The 24,337-nt window shown below is 25.6% G+C and overlaps 1 protein-coding gene across 1 annotated transcript; it reads right to left on the reverse strand.

Annotated features, from left to right (window-relative positions):
• Positions 1 to 1,218: 1,218 nt before the first annotated feature.
• On the reverse strand, positions 1,219 to 15,673 carry LOC112596558 (estradiol 17-beta-dehydrogenase 11-like). The gene is made up of 7 exons (XM_025342313.1): positions 15,377 to 15,673; positions 10,571 to 10,722; positions 9,484 to 9,825; positions 2,628 to 2,757; positions 2,277 to 2,397; positions 1,467 to 1,586; positions 1,219 to 1,349 (listed from the first exon to the last, which is right to left on the reverse strand). Exons 1-7 carry the CDS (start codon positions 15,396 to 15,398, stop codon positions 1,283 to 1,285), a joined length of 954 nt encoding a protein of 317 aa, XP_025198098.1. The 5' UTR covers positions 15,399 to 15,673; the 3' UTR covers positions 1,219 to 1,282.
• Between the last annotated feature and the right edge of the window lie 8,664 nt (positions 15,674 to 24,337).

Genomic DNA, 24,337 nt, shown 5'->3' on the forward strand with positions numbered 1-24,337 from the left:
AAATATATAAGTGTTGCAATTCCTTTGTAGATATTTAAATTTTAAATTCAGATGAAATCAAATAACTAAATTAAACTATTTTAGTTGGTAAGTATAGGTATTCATAAATATTATTCATAGGTCTTTTTTTGACACTTTTTACATATACTAATGTATTTTATACATTCAATAACATTTTTTAATACAATATTATTACTTATTTTTAAAAATTAGGTACTATAATTGTAAAATAAACTATTATTAAAGCAATATTAATTTATCATTTCATAACTAATGTTTCTACTTAGTTTTACCTAGGTATAGGCTGACAGGCTGTCTTCACTTAGAATGCGGTGTTTCGTGTGCAATAATTAATCATTGAATCAAAATTCAATAGGTACATATATATAACTTTGTAGTGGTCTACAATGACCTATTCAATGACGAAGTATTCGACTCGTACCTACTGTAAAGAAGACGGTTATTTCCTTTCGTTCTTTAATATAAAAAAATTATTAATTAAAATTTATTAAAATTATTTTTAAATAAATAACCTAAAGAAAAAGATTGCCAACTTCTTACCTATTTTTAGACTGCAAAATATTCAATCTTTGAATTCAAAAAGATGGCCAACTACTAACATAGATAGAGGTGCTGAGCGTCGGATTAGTGTTCATATTGCAATTTTAAAATTTCTAAGCATTTCTAACCTAATGCTAAGTAGTTATTACTTATAAATTATAATTATAAGTATAGTTACTATAACCATGTTCATATACCTACCTATACCATTTATTTGCTAAAGCGTGATAGGTAGCTAGCATGAGTGTATGACTATTGGCTATAGGTAGGATGTATAGTTACCTTTATTTATGTTCAAAGGTGTTTGCTTAAGAAATAGAAAAAAAAAAAATTACAAACAATATTTTAAAATGTTGATAATAATATTATTAAAATACAGTAGATATTAAAAAAAAACTATTTTAGTATTTATAACCATACATTGTTGCTTAATATATAGGTACATATAGTGAGTAAATAAATAGAAATTTTAAGTACATTACTAAATTAAATAAATAAATAAATAGAGGATTGAATTGAATTTTGAATTTTTAGATTGGAATTACAATATTAGGCATACTAGCATTTACGAATATTTGAAGTTTTATTTAATTATATTATGCACGTATTAAAATTTTGTTAAACAAATTTTACGAGGTTTAAAATTACATTTTATATACATAATATAATGAATATTTTAATTTTTAAGTCATTAAATTCAATAATTTATGTTTAATGTAAATTAAGCTTTATCGATTTTTGAACTAAAGGCGTCTCGCCAATAATCAGCCGATTTCTGTGGCATAATCCTGAAAAAGAAACCCATTAATATTAACATAGGTACTATATTATAATCAAATAATAATAAATACATTTTTAATATTTATACTTAAGTATATTTTGTTTCTAATTGCCTAAATGCTTACCATAGTATATGCATGATCAGTCTCAATATTTCTGGAACGGTTACAATAACGTCTTCTCTCTTAATGCCTTGAATTGCTGCTTGGGCAACTTGTGGAATCGAAACAATTGGTAATGCTGACCTTTTTGAACAATTAAAGTTAGCTTTTATTAGTGTTATTGAATTATTATCACTTATTGGTAATATTAGTCTACGACTCTAACGATAGCTCAAATAAAATATTGGTATTATTACAAGAATTTAAAAAAGCTTTAATTTAGAAACTATATTATTTATTAATCAATACACGTTTAAAATAGATAGTCAATATTATGATAAATTGTGGGTTACTAAATTTATCTTAATTCGGGTATTAAAAATTGGTATTGATAAATATTTAAATACTTTATGCATATTTAAGGCACTTTCCTTGGTGATAATTTGTATTTTTTCCAGGTATCTAATAATGTTCTATAATTAAAGAAGTATAGGTACCTACTAAAATCACTATAGTCACTACTAAACTGAAGTTCATTTTCAATTTCCTTGTTTTTTGAACATATTAATTTGTTTTTTTCGAATACCAGTATTCAATAACAATAATTTTTGTTTGCTGTTATATTTTCAAATACGCTTATAGATATCGGATTAATTCGAGTTCAAAACTCTAAATAAATTAGCCATTAGATGCATATAGGGCAAGTCATTGAAATGCGCAGATTGAGTAATATTTGCAGGTCACGCAAGCAATGCAAGTTTAGCACTCTGTTGCAGTCGTATAGCTGCAGTGTAATTGTGTGCATGTAATAATATTATGATATATTTCACTTACTTTACTTCCCAGTGTTTAACGTTTATCGGGGCAGAGTCCAAAAAAAATGGATGAATAGTAGTGGTTTTTATGTTGTTCGATGGGTTGGCCCTTAGTTCTTCTCTAAGACTGGCCATCAGACCTACAAAGACGGAAAAAGTTAAGCTTAAATTATGTGCACAATAAACTATAATAATAATACAGATTACAGAGTAACAGTTAGCCTTTTTGTTTTATTAAAAAAAAAAAAAAAAATGATTAATCAATTCCATCAAAAATCCTAATTCCGATTGGTTATTATTATCATATTATATAATATAAAAATGTGCGTGTATTAGGCACACATAGGTAGTAGGTACTTAAGACTCTTACCTGTGACACCGTATTTAGTAGCTGCATAGGGTACGATGTTGGCTGCACAAGTGAACGCTGCCACCGAGGACGTGGCCACGATGTGGCCTTCATTGCGTTTCTTCATGGCTGGCAAAAAGGCACGTAACATCTGAAAATATAAAAAAAGCAAATAAAATAAAATATTGCCTAGGTCAAACGATCATATAATGCAGATATAAACAGGACTAGGTGCATAAAAAACGGAGGTAAAGGGTATAGGTACCTATAATTCGAACGCAGAACAATTGACGTAAGAGATATATAGGTATAATATATGTTATCGGATTCCGATTGCGTGTTCGATATAGGTAGTAAAATAACAAATGTAGACAACGAAAATAAAAATAAACGACTTTAGGGTTAAAAGCCGACCTTTATTATTCAAAATCGCCATACAAACTTTGTATGTTAACTATACATAAAGGAAATAAGTATACTGCGTAGATATACCATTTGTGTAGGTACGTTTTATTTTTCCGTAGATACGCATTTAAGTATATTATTATTTCGTAAAACTCCGTACAGCGTGTTGTAGGTACGCGACTCCGATAGCGTAGAGGATAAATGTTTACCAAACTCAAATTCACCGGACAGAGGCGTATTTATAGAAGGGGTAAGGGTTAGCTTTTTCCCTCTTAAGTTAACAAACGAATGATGATTTTAATGAGTTTACCCGTATATCAGTATAGGCATGTGTTATAATATGGCTATAAAACATCATTCGATTTATATATCATCTATTGTTATCCACTTAAGTTTTTATTGTAATTATTTGTTTCAATGTTTGTAGATTCTGCAGAGCGGAGCAGTGAAAATGTATTGGTATTCTACAGCAAGAAATATTTTAACTTTTGCAATGATTTATTGAATTTAAAATTTTACTCGTCCATTACAGAACTATATTTCTCCCGGTTATTAGATTCTGAGTAGAGCGTTAAATTTATAGACTTTACAATGATGACGTGTATATGATTTTTTTTTGTGTGTATGTCTGATGTCCCCTTTTGAAGCAATAAAAATACTTCAATCTTTGAAGATAGTTTTTGATAATAAATTGGATTGAACTATGTCTAACGAATAATCGTAGATTTTTAAAATTTTCACCGAGTACTGCCATACACCATAATGCCATTTTCTAGACTTGATAAAATAATTTTCAAAATTTTAAGTCGTTTTTAAGCTATTTATCGATATATATTTTCTATATTTTTTTGTTTTTTTTTTTTAAATGTATACGTATATTTCTTTTCTTGGTTAAAAAGCTTGACATTTTACACAAGATTCTTTATAAATTTTTCTTACATCATAAAATTATCAAAAACACATAGGTATAGTTAGTAAGTACAACATTAAACAAAAACGATGTATTATTGTTTTATTGGAATTAAAAAAAAAAAAAAAAAATATTAAACATATTTATGGAACTTATATGAGAAAAAAAAACGTAAAAATGTTTCGCCATTGTATAATCTATTTTATAATTTTTTACGCGATAACATTTTTAAAATATTTTAAGCTATTTATATCATGAACTATATTCATACTGCTTTACGATATGTTAGTATAATAAATACTCATAAGTTAAAAATAATAATATTAAAATTGTTATTACATAATATATCTATGTGGTTTTTGGGGGAAAACAAGTTCATCCTACTTAGTATTTACTGTATTACGAATACAATTTTTTTTTTATTTATAAAAAAATAATGTAACATCATGTTCTTATAAATAAAAATTATAAGCTGAATGCTAATAGATCGTTTCTACTCTGAATTGTATTTCGTTTACAATGATTTACGATTATTCTCTCATTAAATTTAAATTTAACTTATCTTCTTGACCTACTCAATGATGAAGTAAGTTAAATTCATTTGGAACCTATTATATGGTTAAGTGAGTTACCCGGTATTTCTAATTTAAAGAATGTTTAGATACATTGCATAAATCCTATAAGTTATAATTTAAAAATAAATTTTAAAAATTTATGGTAAATATTATTTTAAAGTAGATTCAAACATTTAATAACATTATTTAGCATAATTTATTAATATAAAACTATCATAAATTAATATTAGATTAAGTATCTATAAAAAAAAATGTATGATTGTACTCATCCGTTTTTATACTTGATTTTCGTGTACGATGGCATAATACAAATAATTATTTTTTACGCCATCGATAAAAAACGTCTAAAATGTACATATTTTGGAAACGCTCGAGGTATACTTATTTTATTTTTAAACGCCCGGTATACTTATACACTTGCTAAAATATTGTACCTATTATTCGACTATGGCTGCAAGTACGGATCTTTTTTTTTTTTGCTCGTACGCGCAGGACAGATTCGAATCGTTTTGCATTCATATATTATAAGTATTTTAATGTCAGTTGTAAACGCGCGTTTTAATATAATAGAATATAATAGGTGTATATAACATTTCGTTTTGAAAGTCGTGTCCGAAAGTTATCGCACCGGAGACGCGCGGTTTTATTTTATGATCCCATATTCAAAATTACGGGAAACCGTATACTTTTATGAGCAATGTCGAGACTTATTTTCCGAGTGTGTTTCGAATGCGACCATTGGGATTTAAATACATCCGGATGATACCTGTATGTTTTATATAATATATAGTGGTTTTGTTTCTACGGCAATGAGTTCGTAAGCGTTTCCGTTTCGCGAGCTTTTATCATATTCCTGTGGGTACGTTTTTACTACAGTTGCGGGAGTTTTACATATTATTATTATGTTTTGGACGTCACGTGTTACATTCGAAATGTAAATTTAATGGAACGCCCCATGTATATTTATCGCGTTCCACGTAATGTTCCGAGATAATATAATGTCATTTTTTTTTTAAATATATACGTCGATTTTCTTTTCTATACGTTTTCCTATTCGTTCACGTTACATCACGTGCATATTACATACATACGTGTGTACATATGTATTATATAAATAGATATTTAAGCAAAAGTTACAAGAGTGTATTTATACATATAAATATAGATTATACATGATGGATACTCTACCTCAAGTGTGCTGTTAAACTTTATATGTAAACGCGTTAGGATTAAACACTCTTCGGCTACATAATACATATTATATTATTACTAATACAGTTAAACCTCTCTATAGTGGACACCATAAGGGAATTAAAATATGTCCGCTATTAAGAGGAATATTATCCCGTGGATATTTACTCTTGAAATTTTGTCGCTTTAGCGCTATTAAGGCGGTGTGTTCGTTAACAAAGGTTACGCGCATCGTATCATTATTATTATTATTATTATTATTAATGTATATTAACAAATAAATACGCGTCGTTTACACTAGTGTTTTGTAGGCGCGTTTGACTTTTGTGCAATATATATTTAATTGAATTTGTTAACCAATGACCGTGACTCTTTTAATGACTTGCCGCGTTTAGAGGTTAAAAATACAAGTTTCTAAATTATATAGTATTATAGCTGGCGTGTGCGGTACACCTATGGACAATAAGACTTTAGATACCTACCTATATTATCTATTATAACGTACAAACTTACACGTGTTCAAGTAATCAATTCGAAATTGTAATCTCATCATATGTGGGCAATAAACATCGCAAATAATTATAATATTATCACAGTAGATAGTATAATACTCTATGTACACGTTAGTGGTTTTCAATTTAAAAAATTGCCTGTCATCGTATAAAAACTAAGTGCGAGTACCTATTACATTACTATATACAGTTATTATAATTGCGTTTTATAATGCGTATCTACCATCTATTATTATTATGCAATAACTTATGACAGATCATATAATATGGATTATATGAACGCGCTATTAAGCTATGATAAGATGTCAACAAAAAGTTCTCATCACGATTAAAAATATATAGTCGTAATCTATTCATCTATATTTATAATAATCGTGATTACGAATAAATTAACGTGGTAATATCTCAAAATACAATACTTTTCTATGTCTTGATATCATCAATATACCGATGTTTTTCCCCAATAAATGATAACCACAATAAAGTATTTACTATTTTTCTTTTTATTGGACAAATATTATATATCGAGATGATCTTCAAATTGTACTACCTTTAAAATGTACATAATATTGTAAAATGTGGTGTTGAAAATATATAAATACATCACGGACGAAAATCATCGTATCTATTTGCAATTCGTTATAAATAGGTACCTACACTACAACACGTCATTGTTTTTGAGCTTTGAGGCTCTCTTTTTTCTTTAACTGTCGACGGCTGTATATTATATTCAGTAAAATATCTGACTGCGTTTCAAAGAAAGAAGAATCCATAAAGATAGGTACTTCAACATCGTGTTTGGTTTTAAAAGAACCAGCAAAAAATTATCAGGGTCATCATGATTGTCGACAATATAGAATAATGAGCCTTTGAATTTGACTCATTGCACATGATATCACGTACGCACTCTAATATAAGTAATGGCTTATGGAATTATTGTAGTTGTACACAAACCTATAACCACACGGACTGACACATTCACACACACACACACATATATATATTTACTACGCCATTTGTGAAATGGCTCGCGTTAAAACGATTTAATTTAACAGTTTCGTGCGACTCGGCAATAATAATAAAATTGTCTTTGCACTAATGACAAATATAATTACCGAGGTACCTACCTACCTATTTCCTCGTGTCTGCCTAGTTTTCGACAACGAGTTCCGCAACAATATTGCATTTAATGTAATTGCTGCGTATTCAACATAATTAATTGTGAATTATATTTTTTCATTTAATTTTAAACATTATACTTATACATATTATGTGAGCTCGTTGTATCGTAGTATGTTGTTTTTAACGAAAAGTTACAGATTATATTATTATCTGCCAAATGAACATTTGATTATAATATTATAATTCATAAAATAGGTAGTTTCATTAAAATAATTAATTAGACATTTGCAGTAGGTATATATATCAAAAACGATATAAAAATCAATTATGGTTGCAATAATAATATTAAGTAGGTAGGTCGTATTATGTTTACGAATAGAAATCCATTTCGTTTACTTACGAACATCTAAAAACAATTATACTGCAAATTTCCAACTTAAATAATTTACGCTTCGCAGTTAAATTAAAGAGTAAGTTTGAGATCTCATCACTTAATGTCAAAATCGAATTTACATGACGGCCGGGATGGATCAAATGCTATATTTTCTATTGTTTTTCACTATTTCAGTATTTTGTTGAGTTATAAATGTTAAGATGTTAGTCTTTATATGTTTTACGTATAAGTGAGCGCGCACACATAATAAATTAAATCCCGAATAATTTTTGTTGATTGGATTAATAAAATTGAGATTTAGTAAATCTTAGGATAATATGTTGGTAAAAGTTGGAAATTTTTTTATCAATTGTTTGGTATTTTTTCTTTTGCTTTATATTCGTATATTAATTACAATATTATACCTGTAGTTTTAATTTAAAAATGATAATTATTGTTATCAAAGTATATTAAGTACTTTATTAGTAATTACTAGTGTAATATTAAATACTTACCTATATTATTATTTTTACTATGACAATAGATTTATATTATTATTTTATGTACTCGTTTTATTATAAAAGTTGTAATTATTGTACGCAGTTAGTGAAATTTACTGCGATCAACATTGAGAGTTTTAATTTTGACTTAAATATAAATCATGTTTATTTATTTAATTGATTTACGTCCATAGAGGGCAACAGTAGGTACATTATGATATATATGAATACATAATTTGGAATACGAGAAATTAGTTTGAACTATAAAACATTTAGTGTACAATATTTTAATTTTGTCTTATCATCAATAAAAAAATCAAAATTTCTCAAATCATCACAGAGATTTAATATATAATATACAGCTATCTTACAGAGCTTCTTAAAGGAACTATTTGACACGTGTAGTACCTAGTCATGAAATCAATAAATAATTAATCAATGAGTTATAATGGCTATTTCATATAAGCTGTTCGTACTTAATACTGTGTTGTACACACAATATAGTTAATTATATTGATCTAAAAATATATTGCGCAACTCAAGAGGTTACAGTAGCTAAGCTTGCACAAATAATAATTTTTTTAATAAAAATATACCCAACAGAAAATAATATGTGTGTATTTTATTTTATACTAGTGTAGTGAATATAGTACCTAATATACTTACATAATAACAATTATAATTTTTTAGTAAATGTATAATATTGTAATTATTATACGAGTATAAAACAAAGAAAAAAATATCTAACAATTGATAAGAAATTTTCGACTCACTCCAACATTGATTGTTTATCCTAAGATTTATCGAATTTCGTTTGTTAAAGTCTGAACACTCTGAACAACAAAAATAATTCGGAGTTTAATAACCTAACCGGTATTCGTACTTTTACTTAACATAAAATATACGTGTGCATAATATGTTTAGTTGATAGGTGCCCGTCGACAGTGAAGAAAAATAAATATATCTTTCACACTTCGACTTTAATTTTGTTAATTTATACCATTACCGAGTTAAATATATCCACGCAAAGACCTCTTAATGTTCCACGACATATATATGAAATTAATTAGCTCAGCGAAAAAGCTTAAGCTATCTGAGGGGCGACTTATGGTTCGCGGCGCATGATATCAAAACCATTTATGACGGAAAAATAATATTGGTGTTTGAGACTAAGTGTTTATTGTAGAGGGGAGGGGAGTAATTTTTTTAAATTTTTTTGAGGAGAGAGGAGAACACCGTTACAACTGTATTACTTTAGATACCAGTTGTGTTATTGTTGTGTCACTCACCCAAAAGTGCGAAACCAGGTTGACGTCGATCATGCGCTTGATCTGATCGTCAGTGGTGTCCATCAACGGCGCGCTAGCTACAATACCCGCGTTGTTGATCAGCACGTCCACCTTGCCCCATTTTTCTTCTACCGCCTTGGCCAGTTCGTTCACCTGATTCGGCTCGGCTACGTTTGTCGTGTAAAAATCGGCCCTAGCGTCCGCGCCCGTCCGGTCGCCGTTGATCACGTCCGCCGTCTCCTTGACGCCCTCCGCGTTTATGTCCACGCACACCACTTTCGCACCCTCCTGGGCTAGCTGGTAGCTCATCTCCCGGCCAAGTCCTCTGCCGGCACCGGTCACCTGATGGGAAACGTTTTAATACGTTTGTCACAATATTCGATTACTAAATTATAGTATTATAGTATTATTTTAGTCACTAAACACGTTTAAAATGTAGTCAATTTGTATGGCCAAGTTTTAACAGTAACAAATTTCGTATGCCTTTTACTGGCCAAAAATGTGTGGGCACATACTAATAATCGTAGTGCTATCAATATGAATACTAAAAAAAATTTAAAATATTGACATCCGTTTTAAATAATTAAATGATACACTTTATAGGTGTTTATAAAATATTATTGAAAAATATAAATACGTATATGTAGGTAATATTATTTTTATTATTATAATTATTATGCATACATATTAAAGTGATTATACAAAAAAATAACTGAAAAATGTTGTAAAAATAATAGACAAATATTCTTCCAGTAAATTTAGTTATAGAACATCAAACATAATATTTGTCTATATGTTATGGTTTTTTAGAAAAAGAAAAAAATCAACTTTTTAATAGTATTATTACATCATTCATTAATTTTTTTTCAAGTATACTTAAATAAAAAACATATTATTGTTTATAAAAAATAGAACTTTAACTATAAGTTACTAGTTAACGTTAAATTGTTTAAAGTAATTTAAACAATCTAAAATAATTGGCGTAAAACGTTAAAGTGTGTATATCTACCTACTTTTTATATATTAAAAGTCATAAACTGCCTAGCTAATAATGAATTTTATTATGTTTTGGATTTAATATACTTACGAGTACGACTTTATCTTTTAATGATTTTTTTACTGGATAAATGCTGGTAAATGCTAGATTGATGAATGCGTATATCGAATGAATAATTCCTACTACAACTTTCGTGATCATTGGTAAATAATCTAATATGATGTTTGAAGATGTCTGTCCTCCTGAAAAACAATAACATTAATAATCTTATGGCTTAATGACATTTTATAAGACTAAAATATGTTTGTTGAATTTGACTTTGTTGGTCCTTTAAATTTTAGTTCATTTTATAAAATATTATTAAAAATAATTATTAAGGTGGGTATAATTATAGTTATTTTTTAGATACTTTTTTTTTATTGTAATACTAATTTATTTTATAAAATATGTTCAAAAATGTTTTCATCAAAGGCATTTTGACAGACCAATTTAACTTTATTCTGTTTAAATGCTTTTATTAGTGCTCGAGACATATTTATTTACAAGAGTTGCAAATAAAAATTTTTTCAGTTAAATTTAGAAAATAAAACAATTTACTACATTAATTGTTGATCAATAATTATGAACCTTCAAATAATAAAATTAGTAATTTTAAACTAAGAAAGTTATTTATTATTTTATTATAACAAAATAATTAATTTAATTAGACAAAAATAATTTTATCATAACATGCATCATTGTAAAATCAATACATTCATCGGCCGGCCCGCTCAGAATTTAAAAATATTTATATTATTATTTAACAGGTGCATCAAATCAAAAAAACATATGATTAAAGACGAAATTGTATAGAATTAAAGAATAATGTCTCATAAAAAAATATCACACAAATCAATAAATTAACTATAATATAATTAACTTGTAGTTAATGAATATAATAATACAAGTAAGTCATTAAACATGTTACTAGGTAATATATCGATGGTATTTTAAAATGTATTATAAACTTTAAATTTACTTTTTGAGATATATTCAATGAAGAATCATATGATTATCAAAACTTAAACATTATAGGAAAAACATACATATCACTTTAGATGTGAGGAACGAGGTATTGAGGTGATGCATACACAGAATCAAGCCATCATATTATATAGATTTGTGTATGATGTGTATTTACGCTTTACATATATCAGAAATGACATATTTAACATAGGGTTGAATCGGGGGAAAAGTTTTAGACTTTATATATATATATATATATAAATGAAGGAAATCTGAATAGAGGGTTTGTTGCGATACGACTGGGGATAAAAAGATGTCCGTCTCTCGTTAGAATTCGCAGAACTTCATCGGGTGTGCGGGCATCCGTACCAAACAATAATACATGAATATATATTTCTCGATAAACCCAAGGGAATGGTTTTTTTATTCGTTTCAACGATATTGTGAAAAGAAAAATTAGAATAGTGTATTTCGAACACTTACTGGTTACTGCAGCTACCACCGTGTTATAATATATATAGTTCTAGACAGGGCTGGTTACTGTTTGAAAATTAAAAGTTAGTCTCTCGGGATATGCCTCGAGGGGGACATACTGATGGTCTTAAATGTGTATATATATTTCCTCCTTATACGATTGGCGATATATCTAACGGCATTGGAACCAATTCTCCGGGGTCCAACCTTTCGCGAAAAAACACCACATAATACGTACCTAACATTTTAAAAATAAATGAAAACTAAATTTACTTTTTATTTATCGAATTGCTTATACTTAATGACTTTTATAATGTTTATATATTTATAACTTACTTATACATGTTTTCAATAGGTACCTATTCAATGTAGTAGTATTGACATCACACAGCGCTTTTGTAAATTTAGGTATCTAACCTATCTATATTCTATGACTGAGCTAACTTTAAATGGTTATTAAAAATATCATCTTAAAGTGATAATTATTAACAATAAAAAACGCAGTTGATACATGTCATTCATTAAGAAAATATTAAAAAGTGTGACTTAAAAAACCTGTAAACCATAGTGTAGTTTACTCATTAAAAATTGATGATGGTTTGTTAGAACATTATAATAATACATTAAATAACAAAAAAATAAAAAGCTATTAAATATAAATTATTTATTCTTAGGTTTACTAAACTACTTTAATGTTTAGTATTTATGCTGAGTATAACATAATAACATATTATATAAAATATAAAATATACTCATTTTCCTTTTTAATTTTTATAAAACAGATAAGATAAATTTATAATTTCTATATCTAAAAATATAATTTTATTTACTATAATTGGTAAAGTATAATATAGGTACATTCGTGTTCCTATCCGTGTATTTTTTGATGAATTATGAGTCACTAATGACTAATTAAATGACTTTTTATACTTATGTTTTAGATTTTGAGTGATGGAGAATTTTACGTTTCTCCATACGATTTTTTATTTTACGTTTTTATTTATGGCAACTTTTTAGAAGTGGGAAATGTCATCTAGTTAACATTTGTTTATAAACAAATAATTTCTTACTTTTCAAAACTTTTCTTTAATTTTAAAATTAAAAACCATAGGTACAACAAATAAAAAATTTGTAATAAATGTGACTTTATACTTATTGAACAATATTTTTAACGAAATAAATTTTTTTGTTTTGTTTTGTTTTTTTGATAATTTAGAAAATAATTAATATTCTTGAAAATTTTCTATTTTTATAACTTATTTTCATTTAAGAAAGTAAATATGTACGAGTATATATTTACAGATAAGATATACCTAATTAATTGTATAATACAGCATTATAATTATGTATTAATTTATACGCCCAATTTATAAAATTATATGTTAACATTACATTTTTATTTATTGTATGAAATCTTTATTTAAAATATTCATAAAAGTTAGTTGTATAGTTTTATGGCGTATATAATATTGTTATTTTTATGATAATTATTTTATTGGGAACTTATTGGAAAGTTCTAAAGTTATTATCTTAGTATTTATAGGCAAAATATTTTCAATTTGTATTTCCAGGGCAAACAAGACAACCAAAGCTAATAAACTGGTTCAACGTTCAACAACTTTCAATTATTTATCTATTATAACATAGTAAACGTATAGTGTGTACTGCGTACAAACCTATTACGTAGTTTTTAAAGTAGTTCGTATTATAATCTGTAAATGCTTTTAATTTACTAAAGTAATTGTTCGTTGAACTAAATAATTATGACTTAGGTACGGAGGCCGGGATACAACTACACGTTTTTCACATTTCATAAAGATATAGATGAGGTATATCTGTTTGAATTAATTAAGTAAATACTTTTCGAATTTACTTGAAGCACGGAGCACAATAATAAGCTTAAAATGTTCATTATCTAATTAATTTAATTAAAATATTAAAATTCAAAAACAGTTTGTTACTTTAAATATAAGATTATAGTAAATTTATCTACTCCACTTTTTACAAAATAAATGTATATCACTATTCACTATCATATAATATTTTAATCTCTCTATTTATTAGTTATTATATCATTTAATATGTTAAGTAAAATTAAATATTGCAAGATTTTTCTGATTTCTCAAAACGAAGGTTAAAAAATGAGTGGTAGAGTAAATCACGTCATATTAAATTTCCTTATGAAAATAAAATATATAATATGCTATGAACAAAATTTGCTATAAACAAAGGTAATAAGTTATTACTAATAACTATAGGGCTCGGATTTTGTAGTAAATGTTTCTTTTGAGTGGAGTGTTATAGAAATATAATTCTTATATATAAATTCGTTTTGAATCGTTCTGATTTCAATGAAGTAAACTTTTTTTTTTGATTTTTTCCACAAAACCTGCTTTTTATTGCTTTTTTCCTTATTTTGTTCTTTTTTCTTAATTTTTACATATCTTTCTTGAAAATTTAACTTAATTCTATGTATGTTATACTAGTGCTAAAAATACTTTATTATTATTGCCAGAAATTATAAAACCGGTGAAAAAACAGTAATAAATGGATGACTGATCAATTAATTATCGTTATTGTGCCGAAATTGTATAGTTTTAAAATTATTTGGATTATATCTGTGTATTTTTATAGCACGTTCTAATACTTGAGTTGACCGGTCATATTAATTAGTGAGGTATAGTGTTATAAATAATTTCTCTATAATCGTTATTAACACCCAGTAGGATGAGTTTTAATGAAAGTAAATTGACCAAATATATGGTCATAAATTCTTTTTTTAATATTCAACTTAATGTGTAATTTAAATTTGTTTTTTTAGAATTAAATTTAATAAATGCTTTTTTTTTGGCTACTTAAAATTTTTTTTTTAAGGATTTATTTTGCTACAAAATCCAAGCCCTACTAATAACAGTACTACATAATATGGGATTGGTGTTTCTTTTTTAAAATTACGATTAACTATTAAGGTAAACGAACATTAATCATTGTTATATTAAAAATAAAGATGCACAATATTAATATGATACGATTTGAAATTCTATAGCAAACGTACGCCTATAATGACTGTATTATATAGTATGAGATACTGATAATTTTTCTTCTGGAATATAATTATCATCGGTCTGGAAAAAATAAAACGATTCTATAGGGACCAAATTTGACGGTGAGCTAAAATTTTATTTAAGTATTACGGCCAATAGTAGTTATCTATTGTGGGTACCGCGGGTGATACGTTATTAAAATATCTCAGCGAGTACACATATTATCACGCTAATACAATTTAAACAATTAACCAGCTATATCATATTTTTGTATAGACTAAAAAATAATAACACAAATAATATTATATTATTATTATTAAATAAAACATTATTTCGTGCGCGTACCGTTTAAAGGAGATCTGTTACCACTTACCAGTCCGTTGTGCTGCTTCCATTTCGATTGCTTGTTTTATCCAATCGATTGCGATGTGTTTTATTGTTGTTACAATCGGTTTCCGTGCAGCCGCGTGACAATGTCGACGACGATGTTTTGATGACTGTGATACCTACGACAACGATGTACCTACGTCTTACGTTTACGGTGAAAATGGTATGATGGGGCCGTTCAAGAACGCCTACTATGATCAAGCTATGTGTGCCGTAATAGTTTAATTAGTTTATATGATTGTGGAAGATCACCTTGGTGTGCATTCAAGCCTTATAACGACAGATGCTGTCGGCGTCTTTTTACTAAATTGATGTGTATATAATATTATATTATACTCTCTCGTCAAACGTAGACTCAATTTTTAGACGTTCAGCGCGGAGGTATAAATACTGCACTAATTTGAAACGAGTAGACGCGAAAAATATAATGTGTACACTGTACAGCAATATAAATGAACTGCAATTAATTATTTGAAATAGTTCGTGTCATTGTATAATATTATGTTCAACTATTAAGGTTACATGAAATATTTCGAACGCTAGGCCTTGAATTTTTTCAGGTTTATTTTATTTAATGCAATAAATGTAAGTTCTTTTATTTATATTGCATTTATTTTTGAATTTTTTTTTTTTTACATATTTGTAGCAAAACAAAATTTTAGATTTTTTACAGAGCAATAATTTATTGATTTCATGATAATGTATTTTTATTTTTGTACTTGTAGATGGTTTTTTTAGTAGAAAGAATGTTTAAATCGTCAACTTCGATAGAGGTTCCTGTTAGTAAAGTGTAATGAATTGGTTTTTTTGAGAGGTAAAAATTGGAAATTTTCAGTAATTTTTTAAAATAACTGGGGAAAAAATACAAAAATTTGCTAAAAAAATTGTTTGGTAATCTTGGTTACTAAAAAGTTAGATTGTTTCTGATTATAGCGGTTTAAAATTGTTTGCCTATTATACCTATATGGGCTATATGCAATGATTTATCATTAAACTAAAATTTTAATTATCTATTACAGACCTTCCTAATGATGAGGTCCGCTGAATTCTTTCTGTATATTAAAGTGGTAACCTACTTATCCTCATTTTTTTAATTGTATCTTATTTTAAGTACGAATTTCAATTAAATTAATTTTGTTATCAAGTTAAAAGTTTAAGTACATTATTTTTAAAATTACCTATTTTAATACATAAACACTGAATTTCAACTAGTACCTATCTATAATAGTTAGTTAGTTATACATTTTAATAGTATTAAAAGCAGAGTTTGTATTTGAAAAATAAATTTGTCATACCTACCTACGTTTTTTACAGTTAAAACATACAAATTTTGAGTTTATCGTTGTTTAGAATTTAAATGTTATTTAATTTTTGCGTTTATTGTTATTCAGAATTAAAATTTTTAATATATTTTATAAATTATAACTATTAAATAATTGGAAATCATTATTTCATTTAATAATATACTATATATAACGTTTTGCGTTATGTTTTGTTTTATATTATTTAATTATTTATGTTTATCGTTTTCCGTTATAATTACGTTTACAAATTTCAATAGTTTTTTGTCAAATATAACGTTAAAAATTGTTTGCAAGCCCTGATTAAAATATTATATAATTAGAGTGGTATAGACCAGAATTTTTCAGTGTTCTCCTGTGTCACTTTATTCTACCTATTTAAACTTAAATACTTATAACAGTTATAACTACAGGTTTGAAAATATAATTTGTTTACATCGAAAGACTACCGAAAAGTATTCTGTTTTTGAATATGAAATTAAAAATATTTGTATTAAAGAAAAAAAATAATGATGATAAAATGATAAAAATAAAGTCTTTTTCTTTTTATCAGAAATTTGTTTTGCAATGTCATCAAATTATGTTAAAAAATAATTATTTAAAAATAAAAGTTAAAACTTTTTCAAAATAATAATTGTTAATGGATAGCTTTATATAATATTAAACTGTACATTTTTAGTAATTAAATATGTATAATGTATATTTTTAGATTTCGTTGGAAATTGTAAATGGTGTAGATAACTTTAGACTATAATATACTCTACAGGTATTTTGTATTATTGATTTTCTGTTTATTTATTAAAATTAAAAAAAAAAGAACTGTTAATAAAATAAATTATAATAATTTTAATATTATATTTAGTAAGCGTAAATAAAAATAGATTAGGAAAATGTATTTTAATATGTTAATTGCAATAATTGTGAGTTGTAAGGGCAATATTTGATTTACAAACGTACAATTTAACAGTACACAATTTAATTTTACTATAAAACAACTTCATTTATTTTTAGTTGTAAACGGCATAACTGCAAAAGTATAAACATTACATGCTAGTTTTTTTATTATAATATTCTCCTTCAATGCGTGATGAACGTATCTCAAGGATTTTTTTAAATGGCTGGATGGATTTACACTTATTTCAATGCTCAAAAATATGAATCTTCGTGTGACACTTTGTGTATTTTAGTAATATTAATATGTTGTGTGTATAGTCTATATATTATACACATATTTTAAGAATATTTTTTCAATTAAGTTAAAATTCATATATTATCAATCAGAGTAGTATATTTATTTTAAAATCGTTAATCTGTTAAACATTTTTGAATATTGTACATAATTTTAGTTTGTCATTTATCTATTTAACGCCTTATCAGTTAGATACCTTTTTTCGGTTTATGAGTTTTACTGAATAATTTTATTAATGACTAAATTGTCATTCAAATACCAGAAAATTGTGTAAAATTATAATGTAAACACTAAATATACTATTAACATATGTATATATCTATACAGCGTTTAATATTAATTTATTAATCAATTAATGTTTAATGTAAAATGTACTTATTACTTTCTATCGCATTATGTCTGATTGCTTTTAGTTATGAAATGTAAAACTTTAAACAAGCAACTGATTCTATCGACCTTGTCACAACTATAATCTATAAGTGAATTAAATTGTTTTTATTCATAAGATTAATTAGATTAATATAATGTTCATTCATTGTCAATAACTTATAAATAAATAATATTTATATGAGTGATTTAAATTAATTTAGATGACATCAGATAATCATGGTATAGCAATATTTATTCTCAATTGAAGTTTGTTGTATTGTTAGTTTAAAAATATATTAATCACAGAAACTCAAAACATTTTATTTTAATTTAAATTATCATTTTTTATATACACATAAGTTTTTAAAATATTTATTTTAATTTTAAGTTATTTATAGAATCTCACATTTTATATTTTTTTAGTCTTTTTCTATTTGCATATATTGATATTTTTATCTCAGGTAAAAAGTTAAAAGATTCTATTATATGCTTATATTATATTACATTTTAATAGCAAAGACTTAAAATTTGAATAAGAAATTTCTTGTTAATTTTTTTTTCTAAATAATATTGAAAATAACACGGGCATAATATTTTTATACATATTTCAAATTCAATTTTTATAAAATTATAAATATACAAATATAGTTATAGGTCTATACTGAGTATAGACCGACAGAAAAATATCGTTTTTCATTGAATTTCAATTTAACATAACTATCATAGTTATTTTATCAATGATGCGTACATTTGGTACTTATATCAGTTCACAGAATCTCAGTTTTTTTGTAAGTTCATTAATATATTTATAATTACTTATATTTTCAAATGTATTTTTACGGTAATTATGACTTTATTATTAAATTATTAATCTCGAAAATTATACAAAACAACGTTGTTTCATGATTTAAACTGATGTCTAATTAGATATTGAATTGATTGAGCAATATTTACTTGTAAGATTGAGGATAATCTTATGCGAAAGTAGAATATATAAAAAAGACAGTATAGGTATAAAAAATCGTTTTAGAAAGTCAACAGTTCGAATTGGAAAATGCATTTTGCGTATTATTCTTCTATTTTTTTGATTACAAATCTATTTTTATATATTATATGCGTAAGTATTATCACTCAATTGAATCTACTTATTTTTAAAATAAGAAAAAAAATTATTCTAACCGTATGGCACGTATAGTATGTATTGGTATATAACATTTTGTTCAATTCTAGCTTGCAAAATTCTTGAATGATTTTTCCAAATAACGGTTGCATTATTCTATCGACTCGCATGTACCTAATCGTCGTCGTGGATTGACTGCTTTCATAGAACGAGTTCGATACAAATTATCATCAAGTCCTTTTTGGACACCAGTTTTTCCAGCAATTCTCTCATTTGTAAAAAATACCTTTCACTTTTCTCGTGTTTAGTAGGCAATGCGACGACATTGTTATATGGCATGATTATAAATACGTGTGTTGACAGAGAATTGTATTTGCTTCATTTAAACGATTTCACTAGATATATCTAATATTTTTCTACTCCACTAGCTTATCTTAATTATTATCACTATTTTCTTGACATTTTCTTGTTCTTTTTTTTTTAATGCCACTAAATATTATCAAAATAAAATTTCTATTTTTCAATAATATGACAATAAACAAGTCAAGATTGATTTTAAATAAATAAGTGTGTAATTTTTAGACAATATTTTATTTAATTACTAATTATAAAAGATTAGTGGAAATAAATTTCAAGTAATAACACTCAATATTTTAATAATTATTTCAAATTTATGTTGACTATGGTCATAGTAGATGATACTATGGTAAAAAATTTTTAACATACGATTCTATATTTAATAAATTCTGTGATACAACGTAAGAACACAATATCTAATGTTCATACTAATTTTCTTATTTTTCCATTATTTTTGAATAGTTTGTACTTAAAACTTTATAAGTAGGCTACTTAAATTATCTTTGACCCTGGGAACGCGTGTTCTTTACATTCAGTTCTTTTAAAACTAAAAAAATTTATAAGATGTAGTGACTTAAACGATTCCCAATCATATTGTAATATTGTTATGTTTTATCAATACATTTTAATACCTAATCTATTAAGAAAATGTATTTTGCTATAAAGCGCCAGACGTGCAGTGTACATATTTTAAGCAGCTTTTTTCTAAATCTTAACATATTATAGGTATAATACGAATTTGTTTATTATTTGTATACACTGTAAGTATTCTAATGTAAACATACCTATGTTTACATGGTATATTAGTCGGTATTATGAACACCTCCGGCATTATTCTATCGTAATAGTAGCTATACAAAGATATGAATAAAACCGGTCTCTCACTTTTCTTCCGTAAATAATAAACTAGACATTTCTTCAATGTTCTAATAATTATTAATATATTTGAACACGACGACCTCCTCTTTCGACTTGGTGTATCATGGCATTATGGTATGGTTTAAACTTGTATATAAGTACGGAAAGAAAAATAAACATTCATAGCTATATATTTCTGTTTTGTTTCATATAAACCATATCATAAATACAACACAACACAACAAGAGTAGGTATTCTTAGAATAAATAAAATCAAAATGTTTACGAATATTGTAAATATACAATTTATTGACAGTTTTAAATTATTATTAATAATTAATTAAAAGCACACAATTCTCTATAAATTTTAATCATCTCAAAGTGCTTACAACATGCAAAGTATATCCTAACACATAATATTATATACGTAACTCTCTTTTTTCTCTTGATTTTTGGTACCTTTTGCAATTTTTAGCTCTATTATTTACCTATTTATTTGTTGGAGTAATATTACTACTAAAAAGAAAAAAACAAGGTATCAAAATTAAATGTTTTATAAGGACCTCAAAAAGAGTAATAATACTTTTAAATGTATTATACATCTAGAAAATGTTATTATGAATCTTTGATAAAAAATTAAAGTCTTCAATTAATAATTTATTTTTTTGAAAAAAATTTGACTAAAAACTGATATTATTTATTAAATATTTCATAGTTTTTTTTCCCCGGATAATAAGTACTATTGAATATTTTATACTTATGGTTAATCAAAAACTAATGTTTCAGCTAGGATAAATATGATACTAAGTCCATGAATCTACCCTCAATGTTGAATATTGAAATATTTTTTATACTCCAACAAATGCAACAGATAAAAAAATAAACACATAACACATACTATTAACTATTATTGTATAACTATTATACTAACAACAATTATACCGCTCAGAATCTAAAATAACAACTAATTTTTTTTAATCGATTTTTAATTTTACATTTACATATATAATGTTTAATTTTATCGTTTTTATCTCGTGTTTCTTTCTGAATGATTAACAATTGTTAATGATTTTAGCATTTTATACTAATATAGGTAAAGTTATTCAAATTCTCAGAAAAATACAATTTAAATGAAAATCCTTATCAATCCTGATAAAGTGAAAATAGTTAAACTATAATACAATATATTTTAATAGTCAGTAATCAGTATAGTTACAAAGCGCAACAAAATCTCAATTTAGTTTATTAGGTAACAATTTATTTTTCTATCTTTCTTATAGCACTCAATGTTTATGGCCTTTTTTTATTATTAAGGTGTTTTTAAAGAGTTTTTCGAGATTTATTATCATTGGATTGGATTTTATTACTATGTGTTTATTGGTAATAATAGGTACCTATACAAGTTTTCTTAAATAGTATTTTTGCTAAGCATTTACGTAATTTTTAGTGGAAAATTTAAAAACTGTTTTTGTAAATTTTACAGATAATGAAAAAAATCAGCTTATTAGCACATTCATAACCATACTTTCGTATTAAATTTTCATAAAGAAAATAAATATACATACTGATAAGGTGTGGCAACCATTTCAGGATGAAATACATTTATAATCTAAAAAGAATTAAACAGATATAAATAATAGTGGTTTAAGTATTCCTAACATATATCTCTATATTCAGACACGATATTACCACACGATTAATGATCGGTTGTACACTAATACAACTTACAAGTTTGTATAATATATTACCGCTAATGATGCAAATTAGGTAATAATGTAAATATCTAGTCAATATCATTAATGTTTAACATTATTAGATGATCTTACCAATGCCTATATATTAATCAATATTATAGGAAATGTTGTAAAAATTAAATATTTTGTAAATATATTTATAACTATAGTTTACAGAGCTGTATTTAAAATTTTGTGCTCCCGGGTACAAAATTCATGGCACCCATTTCAACATAATTTCTTAATATCACCGTAGAAATAGTCGTAGCTAAAATTTTTTTCCTCAAAATCCATAAATTAAATGTACTTTAGATTCTGAGCTAAGCGATGAATGTACTGATTTTATAATGATGCATGTGTGTTTTTTCGTATGTGTATTCAAATAAGTAGTCGAATATGATGTACGTATGTAAATAAATGTATAATTTTTTTTTTTATCCATTGTAATGTTTCTATTATTTATAGTTAAGTATATAATTTTTGATGTTAATGTGAATCAAGGACTAATGACCTAGCTGCTGTCAAAGCTTTTATTTTATAAATATAAAAAAACAAAAATGCTTCTATGGTAGAAATGAACTATGGCTTTTTTCATGATCTCATATTTTATTGATACATGAATTTATTTTATAAATAAGAACAATTAATGTATGAAGTATCGAACTCTCTGTAATTTATTGATGATTATGTTAATATTTCCTCACTTAATTTATTTTAAAATTCGTTGATGCTCCATTTTAATTTAATAATGATAAATGTTTAAAAATATTATGTAATTGGCAATATTTTATCATACTTTATCATATATTTACCACAGAATATTATCTATTCGTGTAAATATATTGATGCATAAATTTTAATATTTCATAACATATTTAAATAATAAATATGAATCCTATAGTTACACAACAGATTTTTTTTTCATTTATTTAAAAAAATACATAGATCAATGTTTAAATCAGTGATCTCAAACTCAAACTACCTACGGGCCATATATTTTTTCAAAAAAAATTCGCGGACCAAATTTTAAGTGTCACTTTTATACTTATACACTAGAAACTAAAGACAAAATGAAGGCAAAAATACATACAAAATCCATTTATTCACTTTTTATTACTACAAAATTATTATTGAAAAAATATAATGATCGTTAACTTAAAAAAAAATTATAATTAAAATTTAAAAATAGCTTGAATATTTGATAATTTTTATTTTTGAGCTGCACTATTTTCATATTTTTGTTCAAAATGTATTTTTATTGCGGGCCGTATGTTTGAGACCACTGGTTTAAATAAAAAAATATTTAAACATATTAAAATTACGTTCTTATAAAATGTGCATTTCCCGTTTACCAAGTAATTAGTTCTATGAAGATAATAATAGGTACCTATAGAGGATACACATTAAAGTTTTAGCAACAATATATGCATCAAGTACGATTACCTATTTTTATCCTTTAATATTGTATTTATTTATTTTATATTAAAGTTTTGATTTTCGGAATTTTTAAAGTATTTTTTATAAGACTGCACTTATGAAGTACAACTATTTATTTTAATATTCTATTACATTCGTCTTGTTAAAATAAATTATGATAAATTAGAAGACATTAAACATTTGCCGAATAGCATAAAATATATAAATCTAAAACTATACTATTGAAGTGGTATTTTCTTGTCCATTTAGAATAGGTAGTCATTAAATTGTATACAGGCTAGAAACTTAAAATCGACCATTTTACCATCAATTTTAGCTCAACGCAGTAGTGTGATTGATGATCGTCATTGATGGTATAAACTGGCTATTACGGATTACTTCAATCATTCAGTGTACTTGAAGGGAGTTGCTTTGGTGAGCAATGCCATATGCTACTAAGGAAGGTGATTCATTATTAGTATCTTCACTTATTATTTAGAAGTTTTAATTGTTTGAAAATGCGATTTTTACATAATTTGATAACATTACAAAATAACATTTAAAAAATAAAATTGTTATTCACATTTTTTTATTGTTAAAGATTT

Source organism: Melanaphis sacchari, unplaced genomic scaffold (genome assembly GCF_002803265.2).
Source record: "Melanaphis sacchari strain LSU unplaced genomic scaffold, SCAv2.0 Contig32_pilon_pilon, whole genome shotgun sequence".
NCBI classification, from domain to species: domain Eukaryota; kingdom Metazoa; phylum Arthropoda; class Insecta; order Hemiptera; family Aphididae; genus Melanaphis; species Melanaphis sacchari.